Below are 26,306 nucleotides of genomic sequence, written 5' to 3' on the forward strand. Positions count from 1 at the left end.
GCTGAGATTTAAACTCTTTGGGTACGACAATCACAATTTAGGCAAGTGCATGCATTTAAGACCCACAGAAACGAGGCTAGCAGATTTTTTTTCTGAAACAATGCTTATTAGACTTAGTCTCGGTAGGTTAACATGACTTTAGACATGAAAAAAAAAATTAAACTTGTGTATTTGTGATAACAGCCGGAGGTCCAAACATCTATCTCATCTTTTTACGATTCACGTAAACGGAGTGAAGAGATACAAAAGACAGCAGCACGCGAATCTTTTATCACACCTACAATTTATTACACATTTACATACAGTTTAGCATGTACAGCGCATGAGGCTTAGATCAACTACTACTTCCACTGTGATAATCCATTCGCAATTCAATGAAGACCCTTCTCTCCACCCCAAAACCTCATTCTCAGCTGCCACTGAATGTCTGGGAATGGTAACACTTGCATCGAGGATGAGGTTCCTGGTTGGAGGGCGTGGGAGGACTCTCTTGTTTGTAACTACCTATCTACCTAAGTTACATACTAGATTCTGCATTACACTTTACAGTTTTAACATTTATATATAACAAAACTAAACGTCGCCCCTCTTAATAGCGGAGACTTAATTTTTGAAGCATTTTGTCTTCCGAGCAGTACGTCTTTTACCCGATTCAAAATTTAAATACCTTCCATGATTTTAAGCACAAAAAAAATCGATTCTGTTAATGCGTCTAAAATGACACTGCTTTAAAACTACATTAAAGGTTCCAAAAAGCTGCAAGTAAGCGCTTACAAAATTACTGTGACTTACAAAATAAAAATGTACTGTGATTTAGAACTATTTGCCAAGCGTTGGACAATTCTAAAGTCGTTTTCAAACCACTGTTCCTTATACTACACGAATACACCTGTGATGCTAGCGATGGTAAATATATTCATATATATTAAGCATGGCTAATTCTAAAGTAAGTTCAATAACCAACATAAAGATATACGAAAATATTTTCAATTTCTTGAACACTCCACACCTTGACACATGAAAGCATTCACAAAGGCCAATTTTTAGAGTACACACAATCTTGATACTGTACAAAATTTAGACTAGCTCTTTCCGTACAAAACAAAACACATTTGATTTGGCATGGCATTCCGCATACGAAACGGCAAAACGATATTTCGTATACGAATATAGCAGCAAAATATAAGTTCAAAAACGTTGAGCATGTCGAACATACAGGGTTATAGTATTACGCCAGAGAGCAACTTGTCTTCAACTTGTATAGATGCAAACTACACTTACAGCGCGTCCAGATCAGATAATCTTCGGTCTAACAGATCCGCGGACTAAATATGGCGAACTCCACTTAAAAGCAAGCCACCTTAGCCTTTGATAGTCTCCCCACCTCCGCACGCGCCATTAAACGGATTAAATCTCAGCTATGAGGTTAAATTGCTAGACCCCTGCACGGACGGCGTGTATGGTGGCGGGGAGACCATCAGGGGATTTAACGGATTGCTTTTAAGTGGACCGGCCTTATATGATCCGCAAATTAGTTAGTCCGCAGATCAGTTTGTTCTCAATACGCTCTTATATATATACATGGAACTAATTCAAGCACCACTTGACTTTTTGCTGACAAAATATTGAGCAAAATTGTACTACTGGTATTCCACCTAGAGCTAGATTTCTCTGGACTGCCATTTTTAGTCTGATGATCTGAGTGCAAGGTGGGTGTCTTAAAAAAGGCCGCTAGGCTTGCTTATCGTTTTAATGCATAAAATTTTTTATACTTAGTCTGTTGAATATGTCCTGTCAGAATATTTGTTATTTATTTTTGATTCGAGATCGATTTTTACTCTTTAAATCTACCGTGAACGCTTCAGTTGCTACACACGCTGTCAAAGAACTTGAAATACAGAAAGTAATCTGCTCATGGCTGCGATTCTTTTGAATGCGACTCCTTTTCAACTAAAACTAACATTTCCATCAGTTTGTTTATTTGTAAATCATAAATACCATTTTAACCTACGAATCTACTTTAAATGTCCACAAAATAGTTTACAAAATGCTGCAAATAACATAAATGCCCCGATCATTCTACTTTGTAACTATAATGTGATATATGCCCAAATAAACATGAATACTGTCTTCATCCAATACATAACGAGCATTAATTCAATAAATCCACAAAGAAAAAATTACATTTGGGGTACGTATATTTCACTTTTTACACTTATGAGTATACATGGGTGAAATACATGTTGCTACGTTAGGGTAATAATTATCTAAACTAAATTAGACAACCGGTGCGAATTTGTTCAATCAGCACCATAAGACGTAAAATAATAATTAATAATAAGGATGATAATAACAATAATGGTCACAAATGATGCAGTTAATATTATATTCAATTATTACAGTCCCGGGACTTAATTCACTGTTTTGAACGTATATATATATATACCAAGCAGTTGTTGCGCATGCGTGTTTGCAGGGTACCCTGGTAGTCAAAGAGCAGAACAAACCAATCTTCTTGCTAGTAGATGGATGGAGAGTTGTCAACGGCTCCCAGACGCCCAGGGTGTTCCGTGGAAGCTCTCAATTGTAATCAGCACGATAGAACGCACAGCATGTCAAAGCCACGCATCTTGGTCCACAGTTGTTTTTGCCAAGCATTGCATTGTATTACACGAAATAATAACCCCCCCCCCCCCCACCCCCACCCCACCCCACCCGCCCGTTTCTATTCGAAATCTATAACCCAGATCTACATACGGTATTTATCAGCTGAAAACCATTTGGACAGTCGCTGTAACATTAAACTGTACGAATAAAATTATGAATCTCGCTAAAGACAGAAGACTTGAAATGTCACATCTAATCTAAACTCTTCTCCTCTTTCAAAAAGTTTCTTTTTTTTTTTTTTTTGCTTTTTCATATTTACTGATAAACCAAATTTGATGAAATGCACATTATCTTCAACGATGCGCAACATTAGTTCATCTCTCAGTCACTGAGCTAACTACTAGCGATACTGATATACATATACATTGATTTTTTTTCTTCAAAACGACATGCTTTGTCATATACTTGTGGTCTTCATGACGTCATATGTGGCCTTCATGACGTCATATAAGAGACGTGACATCATATACACGAATTCATCATTACATAAGCCTCTGATTGGGTCCCGACGTGGATAACTCTTTCATAGTCTGAAATAGTATTTTTCCCCAAGTGAATAACTTTTAGTCTTTTGAAATATTTTCAGTGTTATGACTCTATTTACTCTCCTCCGTCGCGGCGGGTGCTTCTTCTGCTGGTTTTTCTGCTTCAGCTGCGGGCGCTTCGGCGGCATCTTCTTTAGCCTCACCCTCGGCTGCCTCTTCTTTCTTTTCCTCTGGCTTCTCCTCGCCATCCTTCTTCTCCTCCTCCGCCTCCTTCTTTTCTTCCTTCTTGTCTTCCTTTTTCTCTTCCTCCTGTTTCTGTTGCTCCTCGGCAATCGTGTCGTCCACCTCGACTTTCTCGTCAGCAGCTTTCTCCGGGGACATCAGCACCTTGCCCACGTTCTTCCTCTCGTGCATACGGGACATGGCATTGGCTGCCTGTAAACACAAATAAATAAATAAATAAATAAATAAATAAATAATGTACATTATGTCGCGGTCAATTCGTAATTGACCTTTTTGCACTGACTTTACATACACCAGAGCAACTTAAACATTATCTGTATGACACGTCTTAACACTTTGTCATATCAATAAATAAATAAATAAATAAACTAGAAGAAAACACTTTCGTTTACAGGACCATTGCGAAAAAGGAACCAAATACTGGAGATTATAGATAATCAAATACATTAACAAATCTTACCTGTTCAAAAGGCCACACAGAGTCAATCTTCGGCTTAATCTTGCCGTCTTTGAACAGCTGCATCAGCTGTCCCATGGTCTCCCGAAGCAGCTCCTTCTCGCTGAACAAGTGTCCCAGGTGGAAGCCGCACACGCTCTTGTTCTGGGCCATCAGGTGTGTTGGGCTGATGCTGCTCGACTGCCACCAGGTTTTGGCGACCTTCAGAAGATTCCTTCCCTCGCCTTGGACTGCGTTGGCTGTACCTGTCACGAAAATAAAGAAGGTTTGAGTTCAGTGGGGAGTTTTGGCGACTGTCGGTAGGGTTTTATCCTCGACTTGGAGGGCATTGGCTGTACTGATCACGAAAGTGAAGGATGTTTAAGGTCAGTGGGTAGTGTTGGTTCCTCTCCTCGCCTTGAACTGCACTGGCGTCAGAAACGAAGAAAGTTTTAGTCCAGAAGATAGCTTTGGCGACCGTCACTTGTTCTTTCCCTAGCCACGGATTGCCCGTAACTGTCGCGGTATTCTTCTGGTATAGTCCCATCGCTCTACTGGCGCCTTTCAACACTTGTGTTGCTAGATTAGCATCAAGTTTTGGAGACAGAGAATGTCTCTACTCTCATAACAGGCCAAGCTGCCTTCGTTTTGCGGGCAAATAGATATTTATTTTATTATTATTTATTGCCCCCAAGGGTACTGCTCCTCGTCTTGGGCTGCATTGGCTTTACATGTCTGAAAATTGAATTCTTCCTAAAATAGTCACCGCTGGCTTCTTTTAAATGATGATGTTTTGTTTGCACCAAACATCATGGAATAAATTAGCACCTTCTTCTATTTTTTTGATCATGGTGAAAGTATTTGCTGAAATCAAACCCAGCTAAGTACTGCTTTTCATTTCAATATTCCAACATGGGATTGGCTTGTTTGCTTGTCTCCTCTTCTTTAACTGATGCTTTAAATGAAATAATAAATGCTAGGCGTATTTTGTCGGACATATTTGTTTGGAGATCCACGTATAGATACTTTATTTTTTTCTTTTTATTTAGGTTCTATAATCTAAAATACTACATCAGTTGCCACATCGAAATGGAAGTAGAATGTGCCCGGAATGCAATAAACTAATGGCAGGAAGCAAACGAGCCTCATCAAATCATAAGCTATCCCTCTCAGGACTAATTTCCCTGAATGTTAAAAATAGCGAAGAGCATGTTTTTTTCTAAATCACAATACAGTGCCATACACAGAACGCTTGCGAATTTCATTTTCCGTTTCATAAGACTACAGGATGACGTAATTCCTTTGTGAATTTCCGAAATCACAAACGCTGACTTTAAAGAAACTGTCGTCTGATTCTTCGTATGAGATGTATCCAGTGGTTTTAATAACACTTGCGCGATGATATGAATGATATCTTTTTCAAACGTCCTCCGGGATCCATTATTAATAAAATGCAACGTTTCTACAAAACAACTACTCTCTCTCTCTCTCTCTCTCTCTCTCTCTCTGTCTCTCTCTCTCTCGCATAAATATGTCATGACACTATCATCCTTCTACTGGTCAAACCCTGCAGCCCTCACGTATCAGAGAGCAATTGATTTGTACAGATACGCCCCGTCCTAAAATGAAATCAATGTCACGCTAACCCTAACCAGTATGAATCTAATGCAGGGCGGACACTCTGTGGAGCGAGATTTAAGACCCCATTCCCAGAGATTAGATCGATCCAAACTAGATCGACCTAACTCCCTGGGATTTCACGCTAAATAGCTGTCAGCCGAGCGGGCACGAAAGTTAATTACCCCCTTACAGCTTGTAGTAGGCGGGACGGACATTTAAGCCGGATTATCTGACAGTAATCTAGTGACACTTCCCACGGGGATAGATCGATCTTAAATCTATGGGAATACGCCCCAAGTTTCATGACACCTCAATAGAAATACTCTTCTGTCACAAACTCTTTACCAACGTTTTATCACCCACTCGCGTGTGGTAAAAATTTGTACTGAATTTCTGACAAACGAGTATTTTATTTTTATTGTCATTTTGTACCAAAAATAATGAATTTTTAACACAAATTATTTACGCCGGTTTAGAGCGAAGGTTCTATAAAGTATAGAAGTACAGTCAACACCTAATAGCTGTGTGAACGCATCCGATCGATTCTGAACCAGTTCAAAGCCGTCCCATAGTCTATACATTTTCATACACCAAATGGCAATCTTGGCGCTTTTATATCACTTACCGTAATGGATGATTTTCCCCAATGGTTTCAGCAGTCCGAAGCCCTTGGCTGAGTCATTGCCCGACAGCGGATCCAAGACGATATCGACACCTAAAATATGATGAATCGTTAAGAATACTTCACTTAGCAGTCAACCTTGCTCGTCAAGGAACATATCGACGCACTGGGCTGTGCTTACGACTATGACTCATGGATTTAATCAATATGAAGATGGATATATCAGTGATTATTGCATTGATAGCATTTGTTGTTTTATTTTTCTCAATATTTAGACCTTACGAATATATTCTGCATGACAAATAAAGAATATACACAATTATGTCGGGGTAAATGAGTGTAATTAGGACGCCAGTTGGACCAAAATCCGTTCCAAATTAGTCAAGTCTACACAGGTCTAAATCTCAAACTACTATCTTGGGAATCGGGGTTTTTCTGCTGTGAAAACGTGAAGAAATCACGCAAAGAAGAACGCTTAACGATGTTAATCATTCACAAGTACCCCAGTCTGTGTCGGAACAGAATTTCTCAACGATCGATACGATCACCTATGTCCAAAGAATCGGGCACCAGGCAAGAAGAAGAGCTTTGGCCGTTTTTCCCCCTACCTTTTGGCGACTCCTTCAAGATCTCCTCGACGTAGTCTTTGGACCTGTAGTCAATTGGGTGTGTGACGCCGTTCTCTTTAATGGTCTCATGCTTGTGGGCAGACGCTGTGCCGAAAATTGTCACGTCAGGCACTGTCATGGCCAACTGCGTGGCGGCGATTCCAACGCCTCCTGGAGGAATTCAAGCGGAATTGAGTTAGAATAGTTTTGAATCTTATCGACAATAAATTAAAAAAATTGATAAGTTTAATTATGCATATTAAGTATGCGTTTATTTGTTTGTTTTCCTATTGATTTATTCAAACATTCATGTGTCTGTCCGTCTAAATGTGTGTGCATTATTCATTCATTTATCTTTTATTTTTTCTAGATTTCCTCCTAAGAACGATCATTTTCTCGTTCCAAAAAGAAAAAGAAAGGTCTAAAACAGAACGAGAGAGAGAAAGAGAGAGAGAGAGAGGGGGGGGGACTTACACGTACAAAAAAGCTTAACAAACAGACTCACCGGCAGCCATATGGATCAGCACGCTCTTGCCGGACCTCAGATTACCGAACTCGAACAGCATCAGGTAGGCGGTGATATAGTTGACTGGAATGGCGGCGCCCTCCTCAAAACTCATCTCCTCGGGCATCAGGAAACACTGGTCAGCCGGGACATTGGCCAGCTCCGTCCACAGTCCGAATTCCTTGTAACAAATGACCCTGTCGCCGACCTGTAGAAGATGTAAAAGCAAAGAGTTAGGCACGCTGTTTGTTATATGCATTGAATTATGTAAAAAAACTGGCTGTCCTTAAAAAAAAGTTGATTAGACTGAAAAGTATAAAGGATTCTTACAAGGACTTGTCCCTGTGATAACAGTAAAAACAATTCAACAAAAAAGTTATTTTTTTAAATAGGGAATTCGACTAGCACTATATTAAGTTAAAATATCGAAGCAAAAAAGAAATGTTTTTCAAATCACTCTTACATGAAAATTATTACGACAGCTAAACCAGGCAACATATATTTATTTTGCACTGGTATAAGCGATTCAATTTTAATATCGCAAATCGGATAATCTTTTCCTTCGAACTCAACGTGTATATATGAAATGTATAATAATTATAAACAAGAGAAGACTCGCATTAGTTGTCAACGGGTCAGAAGCCTTCCTCTATTCATATATTAGAGTAACTTATCCCGTTACAGTTTTATATTTACGCACTGAAGCAAAAAAGGAAATAATACTCCCCCCCCCCTCCCCGAAAAATCCTCCATGCGCCATTGAATGGACGATCTACTAATAGGAGTGCTCGTCTAAAATGTGTGATGCATAGATATTGCTCTAAAATAACATCGGTAAGAAAAGCAATAAACGGGTGCTCCGAAAGAATAAGCAGATTAGAATAAGTGCATGACTCCTCTGTGGTCATATGGTCTGATGGAGGATTTTTTATATTTGATTATCGTGTTTACACGGAGCTCTTTGACGGGGCTAAATAAATATTTGCGTATTAAAGAGTAAACACATTGCTTATTTTAAGTCACAGCGTTGTGGAAATTAATATTGATAATTTTTGTTTTCGCTGAAAACACAAGTTTAATATTGTTTTTTAAGGTGGTAAGGTACTGATTTGTCCTTTATTAATGAAGAATATTTTGAAATTCATCAAATAATGAATTTCTGACAGACACGAGGGGAGCAGAAACGGTAATATAAGCTAGATAATACAAGTGTATCGCAAATTATCGTCTGCTGTTGTGATTGCATTATCGTCTGCTCCTGGCGGTGTCAAATCGAGTTAACTGAGATAGATTCCCCCGTTATCGCTGGTATTAGATATAATTTCGATTAACACGGCGACCTTGCAGCACTGATACAGGATAAAATGATTTCTGTGACAACCGACTTGGAAACAATGGTTCTACAATATACAAACACCGCCTGGTTTTGAGGGAATAAGGTCGCATTCACAAAAGTGGACTAACTAGTCCGAGGATCAATTACGGCAGACCCACTTGAATAATCCCCCAAAGGGGAATCTATTCAGTGTCTATTTTTATAAGTTAATTGTCTTACTCATTGTGATTGTTTAATAACACATTCACAAAAATTATATTTATTTATATTGTCATTTTCATCCACCCAGGTGGATGCATATGTTACAGTGCAATAAACTAAACTAAACATTAAAAAAAACTATTAGCGGATTAGACGGCAAGTTTTTTAGTGGGTCGCCATATTTGACCCGCGGACTAGTTAGTCCACTGTTCTGAATGCGACCTTAGAGGATTTGCAGCCCTGAGGGAATATTTATTCACCAGTTCAAATCCCGATGCTTGCCATATTTTCTTCACGTCACTTGAACCTTATTTAGTTAATGAGCAAGCTCAGCTCATGAAAGGTTTAAAACAAAGAGGAAAATCAACAGTTCCAGAAACATCGATAGCATTACTTTGTTTTCGTGACGTTCCTTTTTCTAGCTTGTTTTACAACGCGCTGAAGGGTAAAGACTTAACCTTATAAGAGCCGCACGATTAAGTTACATTTGAAAGGTCAGTCTAGTAAATTGAAGTTTTACTTTTCTCGTGCGCTTTAAGCATTGGTACAACTAAACCAGACGGCTTTTAAAACAAATGTTACCTATCAGACTCTAGAGACTTTATAACTAAAAAATGCACCCATTTCTTTCGCTTAAGTCCATGGTTCTTCGTTATCACAATTTTTTGGCGAGACGGGTTTTAAACAAGGCTTAAGCCTTATATTATTTTCCGTTCTATCATCACAATCTCTTAACACGGCTGAACATCGTAAAAATATCCTTAAATATGTTTGACAATGACGATCAACGTGCGCATGCGTAGCTTCTCTCATTTCCCCTTATACAATAAATGTGTGTTGTCTTAACATTTCGTTTTGATATATCTCGATAATTATAATACATAAACCCGACACGTTTAAGTGGGTTTTCATGTTCTTCTCCATCTTAATGTGACGAGAGATATTGCCGATCGAAGCTTCGGTCCCTATAATCAGTCTTGTTTGTTTAATGGCGCATGAAAATGAGGTGTAGCAGATATTCATTTCTTTTCTCCGACAACGTTCTGAGAGCTGAGCGAACAACATCAAGAGACTGAATATTTCATATATTCGCATTTTCCACTTTTATGCATCGCTATATATTCAAGGGGAAATACCGCTGTTTAAAAATCTGACCTACGCCGCAGACCCAATGGAAATATAGACCTATATTGGTAAACTAACAACAACATTGTGTTAAGACATGGGACAAGCTGCCACCGTAACATATGTCGAGTAAATCAACAAGCAAAGGAAATATTTGTCTCATTGATTCCTCATTGATTGAATCATAGTAACTCGGATAACGCAGAACAATGCTCAAAAAGGATTAACCTACATGTACACTAAGGGCAAGCTATCTATCAAAATGTTTTATTATTTAAATATTGCTTGAACTGTATTAAAATACATCATATGTTGTTTACGCTAATGTTATGATAAAAATAATAACAAAATACCTATAATAATATTGTGCTTATCATAATAACCACCATGCTTTAATATTCTTATCATCATCTGCAGTCTTATCAAATAGGGCGTGTGTTGAGAGTTCCAATGACAAATTCATCACATAACAATGCCTGTCACTAGAGATACTGCAGCAATGACAGAAACGGCCTACGCATCCTGTCATGCGCCGGTGAAGTGCCATATCTAATGATGAAATGCAATTCTTCTGTTGATAACAGGACGCGAAGACGCTGTAAGTGTACGTGTGGGTGTGTGTTTGCTCGAGTGCGTGCGTGCGTGCGTGCGTGCGTGCGTGCGAGAGAGAGAGAGAGAGAGAGAGGCGTACGCAACATTATTTGAATTAGTACCTTTGCTTTCATAAATATTTTTAACGTTCTAGGAAACCACCCTGATGCTATTTTGGAAAGACCTCTAACCCCCTCCTCTCTACTCTACTCCCCCTTTCAACCACGAACATAAAACATTGCGGTTTCAGCACAGCTGCGTTCCCGTTGATCAAAGGAGTCTTCACTTGTTTAAAGCTTAACGCCATTTTGTCCTTATGATTCAGATCCAACACACATCAAGATCGATGTACGTGCTCAACATGAAGTTAACACTGAGGAGAGTTATTTGCAGTTACAGACCGGTTTCTGTAAAATATTGAATTTGGCAATCAACTCAAGTCATTATCTGTGCACTGCGAAATCAGAAAGACGGCCGTCGTCCTCTAAGATTAACTTTTCCATGCACAGACAGCAACAAATTTCCTCTTAATTGTGCGTAATGAAATGGCATTTATGTCAAGGGGAGAAATAATGTAGAGCAATTTCAATACATAAACGCAGGTCATTTGTTGACAGCAAGGCGCTAAGATATGAGAAAACCTCACTGAAATAAGAGACCGATTTATGACATTTGCGCCAGGCAATATGGAAGTGAAATATTATAAATCACTTTCATACTACTTGCTTATCGGTCTTCAGAGACAATATACGGGGAGTATTTTTTCCTAGAAGCCAACAGACTTAACGGCATTTCAACATAGCCTCTCTCTACTGTTAACAACGAAGCCAGCTCGCTGGAACGCGGATATACGTGATTTATATTTCTTTGACATAAGAGTCCCTTATTAAAGATGTAAAACTACGTTTTTTTTCATACCTGTTTCTAACCTTATGGCATAAATCTCCCACGATTACCTAATGCCTTCATATTAAATAACTCAATCTAAAGACTGTTGAAAGGCGTACAAGTAAGGGGCCGGCAACGCACGCGCTCGCGCGCACACACACTTACACACACACACGGGAGTTTCATGCCTTAGCATTTCTATGAACGTTTTCTCATATGTACTAGATGTGTTCATATCAGAAAAACGTATATGTTAGTGCAAACACGAGAGAGAGAGAGAGAGAGAGAGAGAGAGAGAGAGAGAGAGAGAGAGAGACGGGGGGCACCAGCTTATAACGCCATTCAAAGAAAATCCACAGGCCTACTTAAATCACCTTTCCTTCTCTTTAACATAATTACACACAACCTTGTAGGCCTACGTGCATAACAACAAATGTGTTTTTAAATCACGGGGCGAGAATGAGATTTAACACCGTTTGTGACTAGTACCTGAAGGCTGGTGACCTGCTCCCCAATCTTCTCCACCACACCAGCGGCCTCGTAACCCAGAACACACGGAAGCTTCGGCAAGATCTCATAACTCCCCTGTCTCCTCATTAACTCGTTAAAATTAAGTCCAGTCGCTTTGACGCGAACCAAAACCTGAGCCGGCTCTAAGGGCAGAGGTTTCTCTTGCCTGACTTTTAAGTTCCTGTACCCCCCATGCCCCGTAAGGACGATGCTCTTCCGCGTCGGCGCCGGGGTCGGGGTCTCTTTGGCTTGGGCCGCGGACGCTGCTGCTGCGCCGTCTGTCACGGCGGGGCCCTGGGCTTTATCGTCCGACATTGGTGGAAAGAGTGTAACTAACCCTCGATGCTACAGATTGCAGGTTACTGCTGTGGTAACCGCCTAGCCTCGCCTGACAGAGAGTAAATGAGATTACATTTTTCACTGGATCGATAAATGAGTCAAGTGTTTGTAATATTTAATGTGTTTCGTTGAAGGGACGCGAGCTGGATTGTGTTAGTTGCGCTGAGCAGTAAGGTGGAACACTCGTCGCAATGACGCTAACTTCTCTACTGTAAACTGAACTTGGGATTGTGTTATTCATCCAGCAGCGAGCAGGCTAAGTTGATTAACCTGCATTACAGCTCGTAGTCTTATTTTGATCTGCGTTTATTTATTTGTTTGCTTTTGTAGGCGTCATTCAAACACACAAAACGTGGTTTTGTGTGTGTGCTCCACTGCTGAGAGCAGCGTTTCAGACCTCTATCTAATCTAAGTCAACATGGGCCTATAATTATATACGACACCTCTTCCACTATAAAAAGTGCGTATGTCTTGTCACGTGCGCGACACTAGATGACCTTTCAGGTTTCCAATACCACGATGTTTATGTTATGCTTAGTGAATTTGAAACGTTTTTTGTTCTGATTATCTAACATCGATGCTGACTTTGCAGTGTGGGATTAAACCGAATGACACCTGCATAAAAATTAACAAGGAAAAGCTTTTCAGCTCGGGTTTTATAGTTATCGCCATTGTTTATGAGGAAACTGTGAATTCATCTTTTTTACATATTTTTCTACTACTCCCTCGCTCTCTTTCTCTTTTGCAAACACTCATGGTTTTCTCCCATTTCTCTTTCTCCTTTCTCTCTCTCTTCATTCCTTCCTCCTTATTTATCCTACTCCATTACTCCTTTCTCTCTCTCTCTCTTTCCCTCTATCTCTCTCACTCTCTCACTCTCTCCATCACTCACTCACTCACTCCCACTCTCTCTCTCTCTCTCCCTCCACCGCCCCCCCCCTTTCTCTCTCTTTCTCTCAAATATTTTACCCCTTTAACAGAACCGAAATCGGACTTATCAAGACCTAGACCTAGACGTATTAGGTAGGACCCAGACCTTAACCACACAAACCTTATCGTTCCCCTCACTTTCCCATACGACATTAGCCCCGCTAGAAAGGACTTTCGCCACAAAAATAGATTACACGAGATCAGATATATGGAAAATCCCCCCTCGAACCTTAAATGCACCTAATATCTCTACGTGCATGTATGTGAAGAGTGTGTCACTGAATCATCATGAAATTTAGAAACTGATGACAGAGAAACGTTGTGACACCGGCCCTGCTAGTGACCCACTCCTTCCGTTATTGTTTTCCCATATTTTCTGGCATACCTAGGTCCATGGGAATGTCTACAGTCGCTAGCTTAATCATGCCAGACATCAAATTATCAACAAACTTTTATTTTCAGGTTTGACCACAACTGAAATAGTTTATCATTATGTCATATCATATCTTGTTGTATTATATAATTATTTATACTAGTATATTATATCAAATGTTTACAAAAATATGTTTGAAGTCGCAAATCAAACACCTTTCATATTATAAAATTTCACAGTCGACCGCGAGAGTATCATAATGCTGTGAGAGAATTCCCTAGCGGGATGTTTCACAGCCACTGCGCTGATACCGTAAATTACAATATGGAGAGCGCTATCAGTATAGTAGCTTCATCCAAGCCACTAAATATCGCAGTTCGCATAATGCAGTGCTCTATCAATATATCCCTCCCTAAGGCAAGGCTGTCTGATCGAACACTGCAAAAACCGCATCCAACTGTCAGACAACGTTACGTGTTATTAACATGCCAGCCAGACAATATGAGGACATTCATATCGATTTTTTTGCAGCAGAACTTCTCAACCTGATTTCGAAGGGCTTCTGTTTTTTCTCCCATGGCGGGGTAGTTTGCTGATGACTAATGAGAGAGATATACAGTTGTTTTTTTTTTTTTTTTTTTTCTTTTCTTAAGATGTGTCATCGGTTTGATTTTTGTAAAGGTCAATTTTAGTAAGAATGTGATGATATATGTTTATTAAATACAGCGGAAATGTTGGCGTATAAACAGAACAATGTGCTGTATTAAGAATATTTTATTATTACAAAATTAGATCTGTCTGATTTCTACACAATTTGCAGGAGCCTACCAAGAGCTTTTCTATCAGAATCGTATATTTTATATCTATTTTATCCAAGCATCAAAATAAATGAAGATTTGGGACTGATCAGCGTACTATACCATAACACACAATAACATTACGTACATTATGATATTAAGATTCAAGAGAACGAACCATCCCTTAAAACAATGCCGATTTCTTACAATGTAAAGAAATCAGTTAATCTGTAACGGCATGCTTCTTTACGTCAGTTTACTGTAAACAGTGGGGTCAAAAGTTTCGACTTTTTCAACAATGAGTAAGACAGTGAGTAAGAATCAGTTGAAAATGCACATGTTCACTTGCTTCAGACAGCTGACAGGAAGAAATGTCGAGAAAAATCCAACAAAATGGCAAACCGCAGTGCCAAGAGGAGGCGGCCTGTTCAATTATGCCTTCTAAATCATGCGCACGCGCCTTAGGTCGCAATACATACATGGAGAAAAAAATTGAAGATTAGATGGCATTTTTAAAGAGGCACACATTTGCACACGTGAGCCTTAGGAATTGAGACCGCGTGCTGTCAAATAACGCCATATTTAGTATCTGACACACGATATCTTAGCACGACTTCCATGTATTTCAGTTTATGAATAGGAATTGATGGAATAAAATATGATACCTAACAGAAATGGACAAACACAATTTGTTGATTGTTGTTGCTTGATATATTCAGGGTTGTTGTTGCTTGTCAGGAAGGGGAAATTATCAACTCTGCGTCGTCTTTATTCATTTACGCTACTTCATATACCAAAAAGTCTGGACCTTCACCCCATTCCCACCTCTCTCTCTCTCTCTCTCACACACACACACACACACACACACACACACATATCTGCTTTATGACAACGCCCCGAACCTATCTCTTCTAAATAATTCGTTCATATTCTTTAAAACGTTCCTGAAAGAAGCTGTTTGTTCGATTCCGTTGCTTCTGTGAACAATTCGGAACCAGGATTCACAAGGCAACCTCCACGTCTCTTAAGAAAATACAAATACCAAAATTATTGTTATGTTCATACGCCATAGAGCTCCCATGGGTAATGTGGTTTAATCTGTGCACATATTATCCATAAATTCGTTCATTTTCCAGTTATCTTCCATTGAAACGGACATTTACTATGATTTAGAACTGGTGCTGAAACGGGATGCGTCAAAAAGATCATGTAACATATGCATATGGAGCATATTTTTTTCTGAGCAACTTTAAATAAACACTGACTGCATTGTCAATTATTCTGCACATCACTTAGCGCTGTGCAAAGCGTGAAGAACAGAGCAAGACGCCATTAGCCATTTCACAGGAAAAAAGGCAATACAACCCTTATTACAGTCTGTTCCCATGGCAACGTGTTATTGTTCGTGATCGCGAGTTGATAAATGTTAACATTCAGTCTATATGGAAATCGGTTTAATGGAATTACAATACCTCATTGCAGCAGTAATATACAGCGGCCAGTGTACAAAAATAGCAAGAAATAAAGAGAAGAGCTTGGTTTAAACGATGCAATATTTGTAGATTCAATATTTGTCGTTCAGAACTGTTTCACAGATTTTTTAACCTATCCCCTACACTCAAGAACATTCACACCAAACCACTACCGAAGCACTGCTGGAGAAAAATTACGATCTTATGCAGTATTTCACCCTCTACCCATTCCCGTTCAAAAGTTAAACAAAGGGCTAGAGAGATAGAGGGGTAAGAAAAAAGCAGGACATAAGTCCTTTCCCTTCCAAAGCCCTGACTGTGTTATTAATACAAAGAAATGACTTACAGACACAAACCTTTTCTATGACATGTAATGGATATTTTCTCGCAATTCTGAAAATGTCAAACCACAATGGCATTGCAACATGTCAATTTTAGAATAGTTTCATTGGAAAATATGCACAACACGCAATATGCAATTTAACTCTGCTCCTCTCTCGCCAGATGGCGCGCGTGGCAGCGTTTCTTCGATGAACTGATCTATCTAGCTGTTTCTGTCGGAAGGCGGTTTTGGCTGGTTTTTATCATCTCGTATTTTCTCTGGGGTATTTGATGTGCTTTAGTGACTGATATGCTGGGTTTTAGTTACCAACAGGGCTGTTTTGTAGAGATGAAATCGTTTGCTCGGAAGTTCAATGAGAGAGAGAGAGAGAGAGAGAGAGAGAGAGAGAGAGGAGGGAGGGAGAGAGAGACAGAGGGTGGGAGGAAGGAAGGGAGGGACGGGATCAAATTATTTTGGCAAAGCACTGACTTAATCTAGCCAATTAAAAATCCCACATACTACAACCAAAAAAGGCAAAAACACTAAATTTGTCCCTAATTTGACGTGAGAACCGAATCGGACACCTGAAACCTTCAGAGACAGTAAAAATGTATATCGGTCTGCAGAATGCAGCTGTCCACTATCCCACAGGCACACTGGGTCAATACTTGACCGCTGGTCATACACGTCCACCATCTGCTGCCGTAAAGCAGAACCACTATCTCCCTGCCTTACCATAGGCCAATTGGCAACGCCACAAAGAAACGGCATTGGCCACAATTCAAGATCCCCTTGTAAAAAACTGACCCCTAAATTCTTAAGTTGACCGCGACTTCTGTACTGCGGTGGTGGTATGAGGAAAATCGCACTGTGCATAAGAACAAAACACTTGAAGCACTGCTGAAAGATTCGACAGTTCTTGACAAGTCCCTGCGTCTACGTGCACTTCGCCATGTAAAACACTTGACTTTGGGATGTTGATGAGTTGTTCGCAAATGCAGATATCCTTGCACTTTTTACTACCCTTTTCTATCATTTGCCTTCTTATTCCAACCTGAACGCGGTAAAATTGAAGACAAAAATGACTTGACTTCAAAATAATTCAAGCTTGTCTTAATTAATAGTCTAGAACACAAGTGTGATCTATTTTATTCCCGAATTAAATTATTTTTGACAGAGTTGTGTCGATCAAGCTCCCGTTTTTACACAGACATGCCTGGATATATGATTGATGTCTTTGCCGATCACAAACCCCGATATCAACGCCATCAATGATGCCAGCGCCGTATGAAACCATAGATAGAAATCGGATAGAAAATTGGACAGAAATTATCCTGTGGACAATGCTTCTGATGTTCGATACCTGACTACAAGTTTACAGTTACAATAATGACATTGCGCACGGTAAGTAAAACACGGGTCCGTTCACACTCAACAAACCAAGACCGATCCCAATGCTTCAGATGCTAACGTTGTATATTAAAGACACGTGTAATTTTTGTAGGGGTGGACTTCAATCGTCAAATATGTAGTAAAGATATATGCCTTTGTCAGTGATTTGCCTTACGCTTGATTGCACTCAGTTTTCCCAATCCATACACCGCTTTATTCAAGCGCCCTATGTGCGGTTTATAAGAATGCGATTAGCCCACCTAATGAACGTCCTAATATTTTGGGCATAGTACCTTACACTATCCCCTCCTTCTATCGCATAGTTGTGGGAACTCGCACTCGGACGGTCTGTCCATCCTTCGACCAACTGTACAGGGTTTGACCATCATTACGTGAACAGGAATGTTGGCAAAGAGCCAAGAATGACCATCTTACTATGATTACGTGCCTACAGCAGGGATCCGTGTTGTATTGATTTTAAACCGCTGGCGATCAATTACAGGCCAGAGGGTGGGTGGCTAGGGGAACTGACCAGTGACTGAAGGAACTAACCAGCGGTCAGTGGAATGAAAGGGGGGGGCGTGCAGATCACATGAATGACTAAGGGATGGAAGGATAGGAAAAGGGAAGGGTTAAGGGTTCAGAGCAATATGATAAATGCAGACCAAAAAGACGTGCTGAATGTTTGAAATACAGGAAATATTTCATTTTTGTCATTTTTTTCTTTTAATTGGTATGAAGACAAAATTAAAAACCTGCATAGAAGAGTTTCTCTGCAAACACACCTCTGTGCACTCCTAGAGCAAAACATGCATTCAGTTGCATCAAATCTTACTGGAACATAAAAAGCAAATTACGCAAATTTGCTACATTCATTTTACAGATTTATATGCAACAACTTCAGATGCATGTCAGTCAAACGACTTGGAGGGAATTTCAGACCTAAAAGATTGCCAACACAAGGAAATATACATCCGCAGAAGTAAAGAACACACGTGGCGCAATGATTTGATTACCTGGGCTGATAACAGCGTCAACACAGGTCTCCATTCATACAGTAAGCTACATTTCAAAACAAACAACACAAGTTTCTTCCCCCTCTGCATGTCCGAGTCGATTTGGCAATTCCCGTATAACCAACGTCATGGCGTGTGCTGTTGTTATGGGGGGGGGGGGGGCACTATTCGAGCTCAGAATCTCTGATTGCATTTTGGCAAGCGTTTTACAAACCAAGTACTACGAGATGTCTTATGCCCGATGTTGGGATGCCAGATCAGACAATCGGCGATTATATAGCGTCATTTTCGGTAAAATTGGGGAGAGAGAATAACGCAGTATTATAGCACATGTAGTAATACTTGTAAATAGCTTTTTCTGCTTTTGGGGTCTGCACGAATGATGGTCGCAACTTTGTTTTTGCAACCAGTCAGTCAAACACAAATCCACCACATTTCATCTGCTCGTTTGTTTTGTTTTATTTGCCCAACAACCCGCACGTGCTGTTATGTTTTTACAACTGAATTTTTGGGAAGGTTGACAGGAGATGCAAGATTTGTATAAACCGCTTCCCATCTGCACTGTTTTCCGCATTCCACAATATATGCCCTCTCAAAAATCCGCTGCCCAAGCTCCGGTCCCCAAAATAATTTCAACCCCATAATTGGTCTAACCGTTTAGTCTACATTTTTGTCCACTTTAGTAAAAGAAGCATCCTAAATACTTCACTTTAAAACTAAGAACTGTCTCAAACATCAGCCTAGTATTTCTCGTTCTTAAACTAGGCACAACATTTTAATTCACGGAACCATTAATTCACTGATATTACTTCAGCTAATTTTTTTTTTTTTTTTATAAAAGTTTAGACCATTTTTCCAGGCTAAAGATCCTTTGTATATCAGACCCTATAGTTTGTAGACATCTGTGTGTACGTATGCCGGGGTCGTAGCTATAGTAAGAAAACACACAGTACATAAAGCCAAACACACACCAGAAAAGCACCCACGCTGTTCCTACACCTGTAAAAGCCGCACGATACTGAAACATCTGGGAGTTATTGTGCCGATACCTGATCATTAGCCTATTTATCTCTTTAAACCTGTCTGCTTGAACGCTAGGTGGCCTCGGACGCGTTCAGACGGGCGAAATATGGAACGGTCTGAATGAGCCACCACAGGAACGCATTTTAATCAATATCCGAGAAAGGCAAAACGTTTTCATTTATGATATATCCACATATTTGGTTTACCTGTTGACTGTTTCGTCTGTTCACTCTGACTTTAGGTAAAATCTGTTCAGGTAAATCAAACATGTGGATCTATCATAAATGAAAACTTTTTTTTACTATCAAAACTGAGGTCCAATGAAACTATTTTCGTATTCACAAATATCCACGAAAGTTTAAGACGTAAGCGACACAATGGGGTCCCTCTGGAGAATCAATCTCCGAACAATACACTTCCATAAGAGCTAGTAAGGTCGGAGAGGAATGGAGATTGATTTGGACTTCACCTCCCGTGCACCCGCAGAAACTATTTTACACACACCATATGCTTGTTGTCATTAGCTCTGACCTCTTTTGGTAGGGTGTCATAATTCTTTTTACACTCATAACATAATAGACTTGATGAGGTCTGCGAGGTTAACAGAGCTACATTAATAATCGACGAAATTTAAAACTTTTCCCTCTTTAAATACCATTACAGGAAATTGCGCTCAAAACGCCGATGAAGGTTCCCCCGCCTTTAACACACCCCTGAGCAATAAAATTTTTCTCGAGGATTACGGCAGTTAGGAGCTCTGTCATCTAAATCTACAAGAAGCTTTCACATGCAGAGTATATTTACGAATAGGTCTTCTAATGCACTCATAAGTAACGAAGTAGTTTACAAAAATGGCAATGAAGAAAAACATGCACAGCAAGAGCTTGGAAAAGATACTATACTTTGGCAGATTTACTGTTACCATAAGTTTCAGAGTGCCTACATGTTTATGTTAGTTTTTTTCTCCTTCCAGTAATTTTCGGATATTTTGCCTTTTTAAAGAAAATGCGCTACATTGAAACGTTTTCCTGTTCATTGAATTGATGGTCACATTCAGTTTCTGAGTATTTAGGTTGGTAACTCACATTACGTCATAACTACGTCACTGTCTTTACAAGTGACGTCTGGTGCAAAAGATCGAAAGAAAGACTCGTTTTCCTTTCTGACACAAATCTCCAGTGCATCCCAGATCAGGGACGGACCCAGAGATATTTTCTGACAGTCTTTCACATTATCTTTGTTTATCCATCGTCCATTTTTTGACCGTCTTCCGACAGAAAAAATTAGGTACTCATCAATGTAAACTTAGAAATTTGACCGTCTTCCGGAAGACCCAGAAGGCCGCCTCAATCTGCCCTTGAAGATAATATTAAGGGACATAGCACTTGGCAGTGACCCATAAAGGGTATTTCCCCTTGGTGTGTGAAAAAAACTGTGCGAAGAGTTGAACCCGCTACTGTAACACGCAAGTGACATAAGACTTTGATATGCAGTGACCAAAGACTGTGACATGTAAGTGACGTAAGAGCACCATACAAGAATCTCTTTCAGCGCATCCCTACACTGCAACTAACCACAGATGGTACTTCATTAATGAGAAAATCGCTGCTGGCCACGCATCCCGCTGCATTACGCACAAGGAGGAGATGAAAAGGAATTCTTCCATTATCGTCTGGCCTGTTAGCAGCTTTTACCCTCTTCCAGGGCTGCAGATTAATTATGTACACGTTTCTCCTACGCAGAACAGTTCCATCAATTTATCCAGAGACATATCTGTGAATATAGAGTGAGAAGTCAATCTGTGGCCCTCGTAAACGGCAATCTTCTATGACCTGGCTCCAAGGAGCGAAACATGACTGGTTGACTAGACCCCCCCCCCAAACCCACCCCCTTCCATGTTATTTCTTTTGTAATCCCTGATCTGATTGATCAAAATAATATGTGGTTGAAGGGATATCAAACGTGGAAATGACGTAAAAAGGATTGCAATCAAGCGCACAAGTACGCACTAGTTTCAGGTAACATAATAATTTAATTCGATTGCATCTTGGGACTGTTTCGTAATAGAACAATATGGTCGCTGTTCCCAATTGGTTTTCGGGGATACTAATGTCAGTTTAACATCTTGCATCAAATTGAAGCCCTTATAAGCATAAACATTTTTCTCGTTTATGGAGTAAGTAAAGTAAACGGTGACTATTCAAAACGGCCCTGCGTTTCAAAAACTGGCCAACAAAACATTAGATGACTCACACACACTATAAGAAGAAGTAGTAGTAGAAGTAATAGAAGAAGTAGTAGTAGTAGTAGTAGTAGTGGTATTCTTTCACTCACTTGACGCTTTTTATATTTGACTAGCTTTTGATATTTGACACCACAAACCGAATCTTACGCTTCACATCCAGCTACTTTTTTTATTCAGGCACAGTGCAATATATCAGTTATGAGATAGCACAAAAAGTTTATTTTTATATACAAGGTCACTAAAGCAGAAAGCAGACGGTATCAGAAGAAAAGATAAAGTGATTTATCAAACGACCTTGACCGGAACACACAAACAACTTCATTATCACAGGAGATGAAATTTTGGACCTAGCACGCATACCGCTTCATACATATGTAGTGCGAATAGAGTGTCCATTGTATTCTAGAATTTTAGAAAGCTTTTTTATTGGTGTTTTCAAATGGTTATGTAACGCACGGCAATGGCGAATTTGTCATATCAAATATGATTTCGGGAAATTATGAATAAATTAAATGTTTGAATAAAAGGATGTTAGGCTATCTGAGCAGAATAACAATGCAATACTACTCATGTTATGTGAATTGGAAGTGAACATGAAAAATTAAATACCCTTAGAGGGGTTTTGAAATTTGCAGAAGGGTCTCGTCGAAAGAATTACTTTAATCCTATTTTCGCAACGAAAGTAATTTATATGCCTCTTCAAATTGAAGTGCATGTTGACAGAAAAAAATGGCATCAAAATAAAACTGTTCCTCCCGAATGCCTGAGTCTACAAAACAATACTGATGTTCCGTAGTGGAAACAGTATCTGACAGTCAGTGTTGGAATGTGACCTTTTGACCTTTCACCGCGACCCCGTGACCTGACACCGCAGCGCAGCACTTATTCGCATGAAACCAGCCTGTTGCCCGTAACGAATGAAGTGTTGAATGAAAACAGAAGGAGAAGCTGATTAAATATGAGTTCTCCTCCCTTTATTGACACGTCCCGTCATCACACAGCAAATATGGGGCAATGAGCCTTATTTTTTTACCATTGTCGATCAGTGTGTGTGAGTGAGAGAATGAGAGAAAGAGTAGAAAACTTTACCATTTTGTTTGACTGCGAGTGTAAGTGCGTGCTCGTACGTGTGTACGTGTGTACGTGCGTGAGTGTGTGAGAAAATAAGTGAGTTTCTACCAATACGTGTGTACATGTAACAGTCTGCACGTGTGTAAAACTAGGCATGTGTGTATGTGCGTGTGGTCGTGTGAGTCTGTGTGTGTGTACGAGCGAGCATGTGTGTGTTTGAACGTGTGTGTGTGTGTGTCTGTGTGTGTGTGTGTGTGTGTAAGAAAGAGAGGGAAGAATAAGAGGGAGCATGTCTAGCAAGAAGGAAGAAAGGAAGAAGAAATGACAAGGGTGGAAGGAAAACAACACGGAAAGATGAGTACAAGAATGCCAAAAGTATTTCACTCGGTCGTCTCTCAACGTGAAACCGCATTCTTTCCCATGGGACATCAAAGCCCGAATGCACTCGCGTTCCACCATCAAAGCCCTGGTCTCTCTGCCTAACTGACGTCTACATTTCCTAGCAAGTTTTATGCCCTTTTTTAAGTCGAAGAAGTTCACTCGTAAAAGTGTCTTGTCCATTACAACAAGCACCTGTTAACACTATCCAAATACACGAAAGAGATGCCTGTGTCTTGCCCATTAATATATATCCAAATAGGAATTTTATCTTCTGTGATGATGGTGATTTGTGACACATTAAAGTATAGGAGGGGTTATAATTCTTAGTTATATCTGTTGTTGAAAGAACATATTTTCTTATCCATTGAATAGTTTAAATACAGCAGAGAAGGATAACTGTGTAACATGTATACTTTGTCGAATCATTTCGATTTTGCCATGAATTAATTTTGACAATCTTAAGAGCAGCGAAAATAGACATTGCAGTCCAAATCTCTCTCTCTCTCTCTCTCTCTCTCTCTCTCTCTCTCACACACACACACACACACACACACACACACACAATCAGGATGCAGAATAATATCGGTACCCTGTTAAACCCAGGCACGCCGAATCCAAACAGACACCGGGTAAGCTAAGAAACCCAGGGTGCAAGCATACAAGTCTTGCATACTTTGGTGACACCCTGTATCATATAACTGACCAACATTCTCAGTGATTCACCCATAGGATCATCCCCACTCCTTGTCCACTACACGGTCGTTTTCTTATTAATACCAGACGTGTCGTGTTCACGCGCTATCAAGTGACACAGGGTACAATGACAATGGCATTCCTGAAATATGTGTGTCACCTGGAAAGTTTTAATTGTGACAATCACATACTTGTGACGACATTTAATGTGTAGCTACTGACGGAAACGGGGTTTTGCTTAGGGGAGGTAAGGGGTGGGGGGGCTAGGAGGACGAGATTGGGACAGTCTCATTGCAATTAATGGGCTTAGGGATAGGAATTTTCTCTCTTCATTTAGCTTGTTCTACTGTTGTTTGGGAGGGGTGTGTGTGTGTGGGGGGGGGGGGAGCTTGACCCACTGTGCCCCCTCTTAACCTGTCATTTAACAATTACAGTATCAAGCCAAGGCATCACTTTTTCACCTCAGACTACATCCGAGTAAATGCTAATCTTTCTCACACTAAATACACTGTAAACGTGGTAAATGGTAGGCGATTATGTATATCTTTTCATCTGACCGCAGCAGTTTAACGACAACACCGTGATAAGTGTAATGATTAAGAAACAATGTGCTTCCTTGACCTTAGCTTAACCCGCACCCAGGTACACATGTATACCCTCTAAGTAGTACAATTTTCTTGTTAAATGATTACCATAGGTCAGCTTAAGTTTACCATGGGGTTAACATGGAATTCATTGTTTTTGCATTCCTCTCCAAAAAGTGGATCAAAGTTGGCCTAGAGTCTTGTATTAAGGGTAACATCGAATACTTTGACCCACCCTGTATCTTGAGAATTTTGATCACGTAATATTAAACAGTGTTTAGCTTTAGTTTTGTAAGTCTCGAAATAACAATTCTGTCACATCTTTTAGTTATAATTGGGCATTGTTATTTCTCATAAATTATAAATATCCTAATCTTTATGTGCCTAAAACTGGCTCACAATAATCCTGTGTAATCTGGATTCTCAGAAATGTGGCAAGATCATAAAATGCCCAGTATTCCTACCAATTACGAAATCTCACACATTTTCGGAAGACTTCCAAACAATGCTACGACAAGAAGCTCTGGTATCTACGAATTCGTGTGAATCATCAGAAGAAAAAAGGCTACCACTTCATAATAGCATAAGTATACAGTCTGATGGTTTTCTCGGAAGATTACTCAACCTGTGCACTGTATCCAAGCATTTCCAGGAATATTATTCATTTAGTGTATTACCCATTCCAGGTAAACAATGCCAGAAACTCGTGCAGTTATGTATATGCACCAATAACTGCTCCTTTGGGGTGCAGACTGCTATTCAACGTATGGGGGAAATTTGGCAAATCCTGGTAGACTGGTTGTACTGGGCTAGATTTGCAACTCGGTTCGCAAATTACCAGGCATTGTATAATGCATTCCCTTAGGTGCTTAGGAGGTTGGAATGAGATAGGAACCGCAAAAAAATTACCTAGAATCATCGAGTGCGATTTCTGCAAATTAGGAAAAGTGCCTGATTACATTAATAGATTGTTCGACCACGTGTGCGATCTCTCGGAAACGAAGTATATTTCCACATCTTATTGGCATATTTTTGGTCAAGAAGATTTTTTCATTATGAATACACTGAGCACGTGTGAAAGATGCAGAGTGTAAGCATGCATGGCTTAGTTGTTCTGTACACTATCAAACGGAAATAAAAATGGGCATGTCTTACATAAATTACGTGAAGGGGTACAGAAAATATCATACGCGTGTACATGTGCACGTACGCGCGCACGCACACATCCACACACACGGCTGCACAGTAGGCCTTATGAACGAAAAATCCAACAATATGCATGATGGACTTAACATCGTGATTACGACTCTCGTCCTTCTTTTAAAATAACGAAGCACTGAACATGGAAAAAATCGGTGTCAATGCCCTCAGCAATGAAAACCAACAGTTGCTCTGCAACAAGTTCCATTTTTACTATATTTACTTATTAACTGCAAACATTCACCAAAATCTTTCCACGCCACCCACTAAGAGCATTTCATCAGAGCAAAGAAAAGGGGGGTCAATATCAAAGAGGGCTAAAATATGGCGTGTACTTAACGATAACAAAATTAGATTAATAATAGCCCCAAAAATGTGATGGCTAAACATCCAGGCCACCTACGCGTGGACCTGGTATTTTTGCAGGAAAATACATTATGGTTTTCACTCTAGATCTCCGTGTTGAGAGGTTAAGAAATTGTTTTATTTGTCGGTGCTTAACTGGCTTTGTTAGACGGCTTGTTTTGAATGACTGCATTCTTTTGGGGAAAAAAAGATCCCACTTTTTTTTTCAAGAAAGTAAATGTCAAGATATTCAAGTAGACGGTCTCTTTTATCAGCTCTATAGCGC

At 39.8% G+C, this 26,306-nt stretch overlaps 1 protein-coding gene across 2 annotated transcripts in view; it reads right to left on the reverse strand.

Moving 5' to 3' along the window:
• Positions 1-264: 264 nt before the first annotated feature.
• LOC106181391 (NADPH-dependent quinone oxidoreductase VAT1) overlaps positions 265-26,306 on the reverse strand; it is a 43,946-nt gene continuing 17,904 nt past the window's right edge. Inside the window, exons 1-6 of one of the 2 annotated variants that reach the window (XM_087012728.1) lie at positions 11,817-12,167; positions 7,187-7,394; positions 6,682-6,852; positions 6,077-6,166; positions 3,856-4,097; positions 265-3,587 (exon numbers count right to left, since the gene is read on the reverse strand). In XM_087012728.1, the coding sequence (XP_086868854.1) occupies positions 3,264-3,587; positions 3,856-4,097; positions 6,077-6,166; positions 6,682-6,852; positions 7,187-7,394; positions 11,817-12,152 (1,371 nt within the window). In that variant the 5' untranslated portion in view covers positions 12,153-12,167 and the 3' untranslated portion in view covers positions 265-3,263. Of the gene's footprint in view, positions 3,588-3,855; positions 4,098-6,076; positions 6,167-6,681; positions 6,853-7,186; positions 7,395-11,816; positions 12,168-26,306 lie in introns of those variants that run through there. The other variant, XM_013565761.3, reaches the window with a different exon arrangement.

This window comes from Lingula anatina, chromosome 5 (assembly GCF_051362555.1).
Source record: "Lingula anatina isolate TDL-2025a chromosome 5, LinAna3.0, whole genome shotgun sequence".
NCBI lineage: Eukaryota > Metazoa > Brachiopoda > Lingulata > Lingulida > Lingulidae > Lingula > Lingula anatina.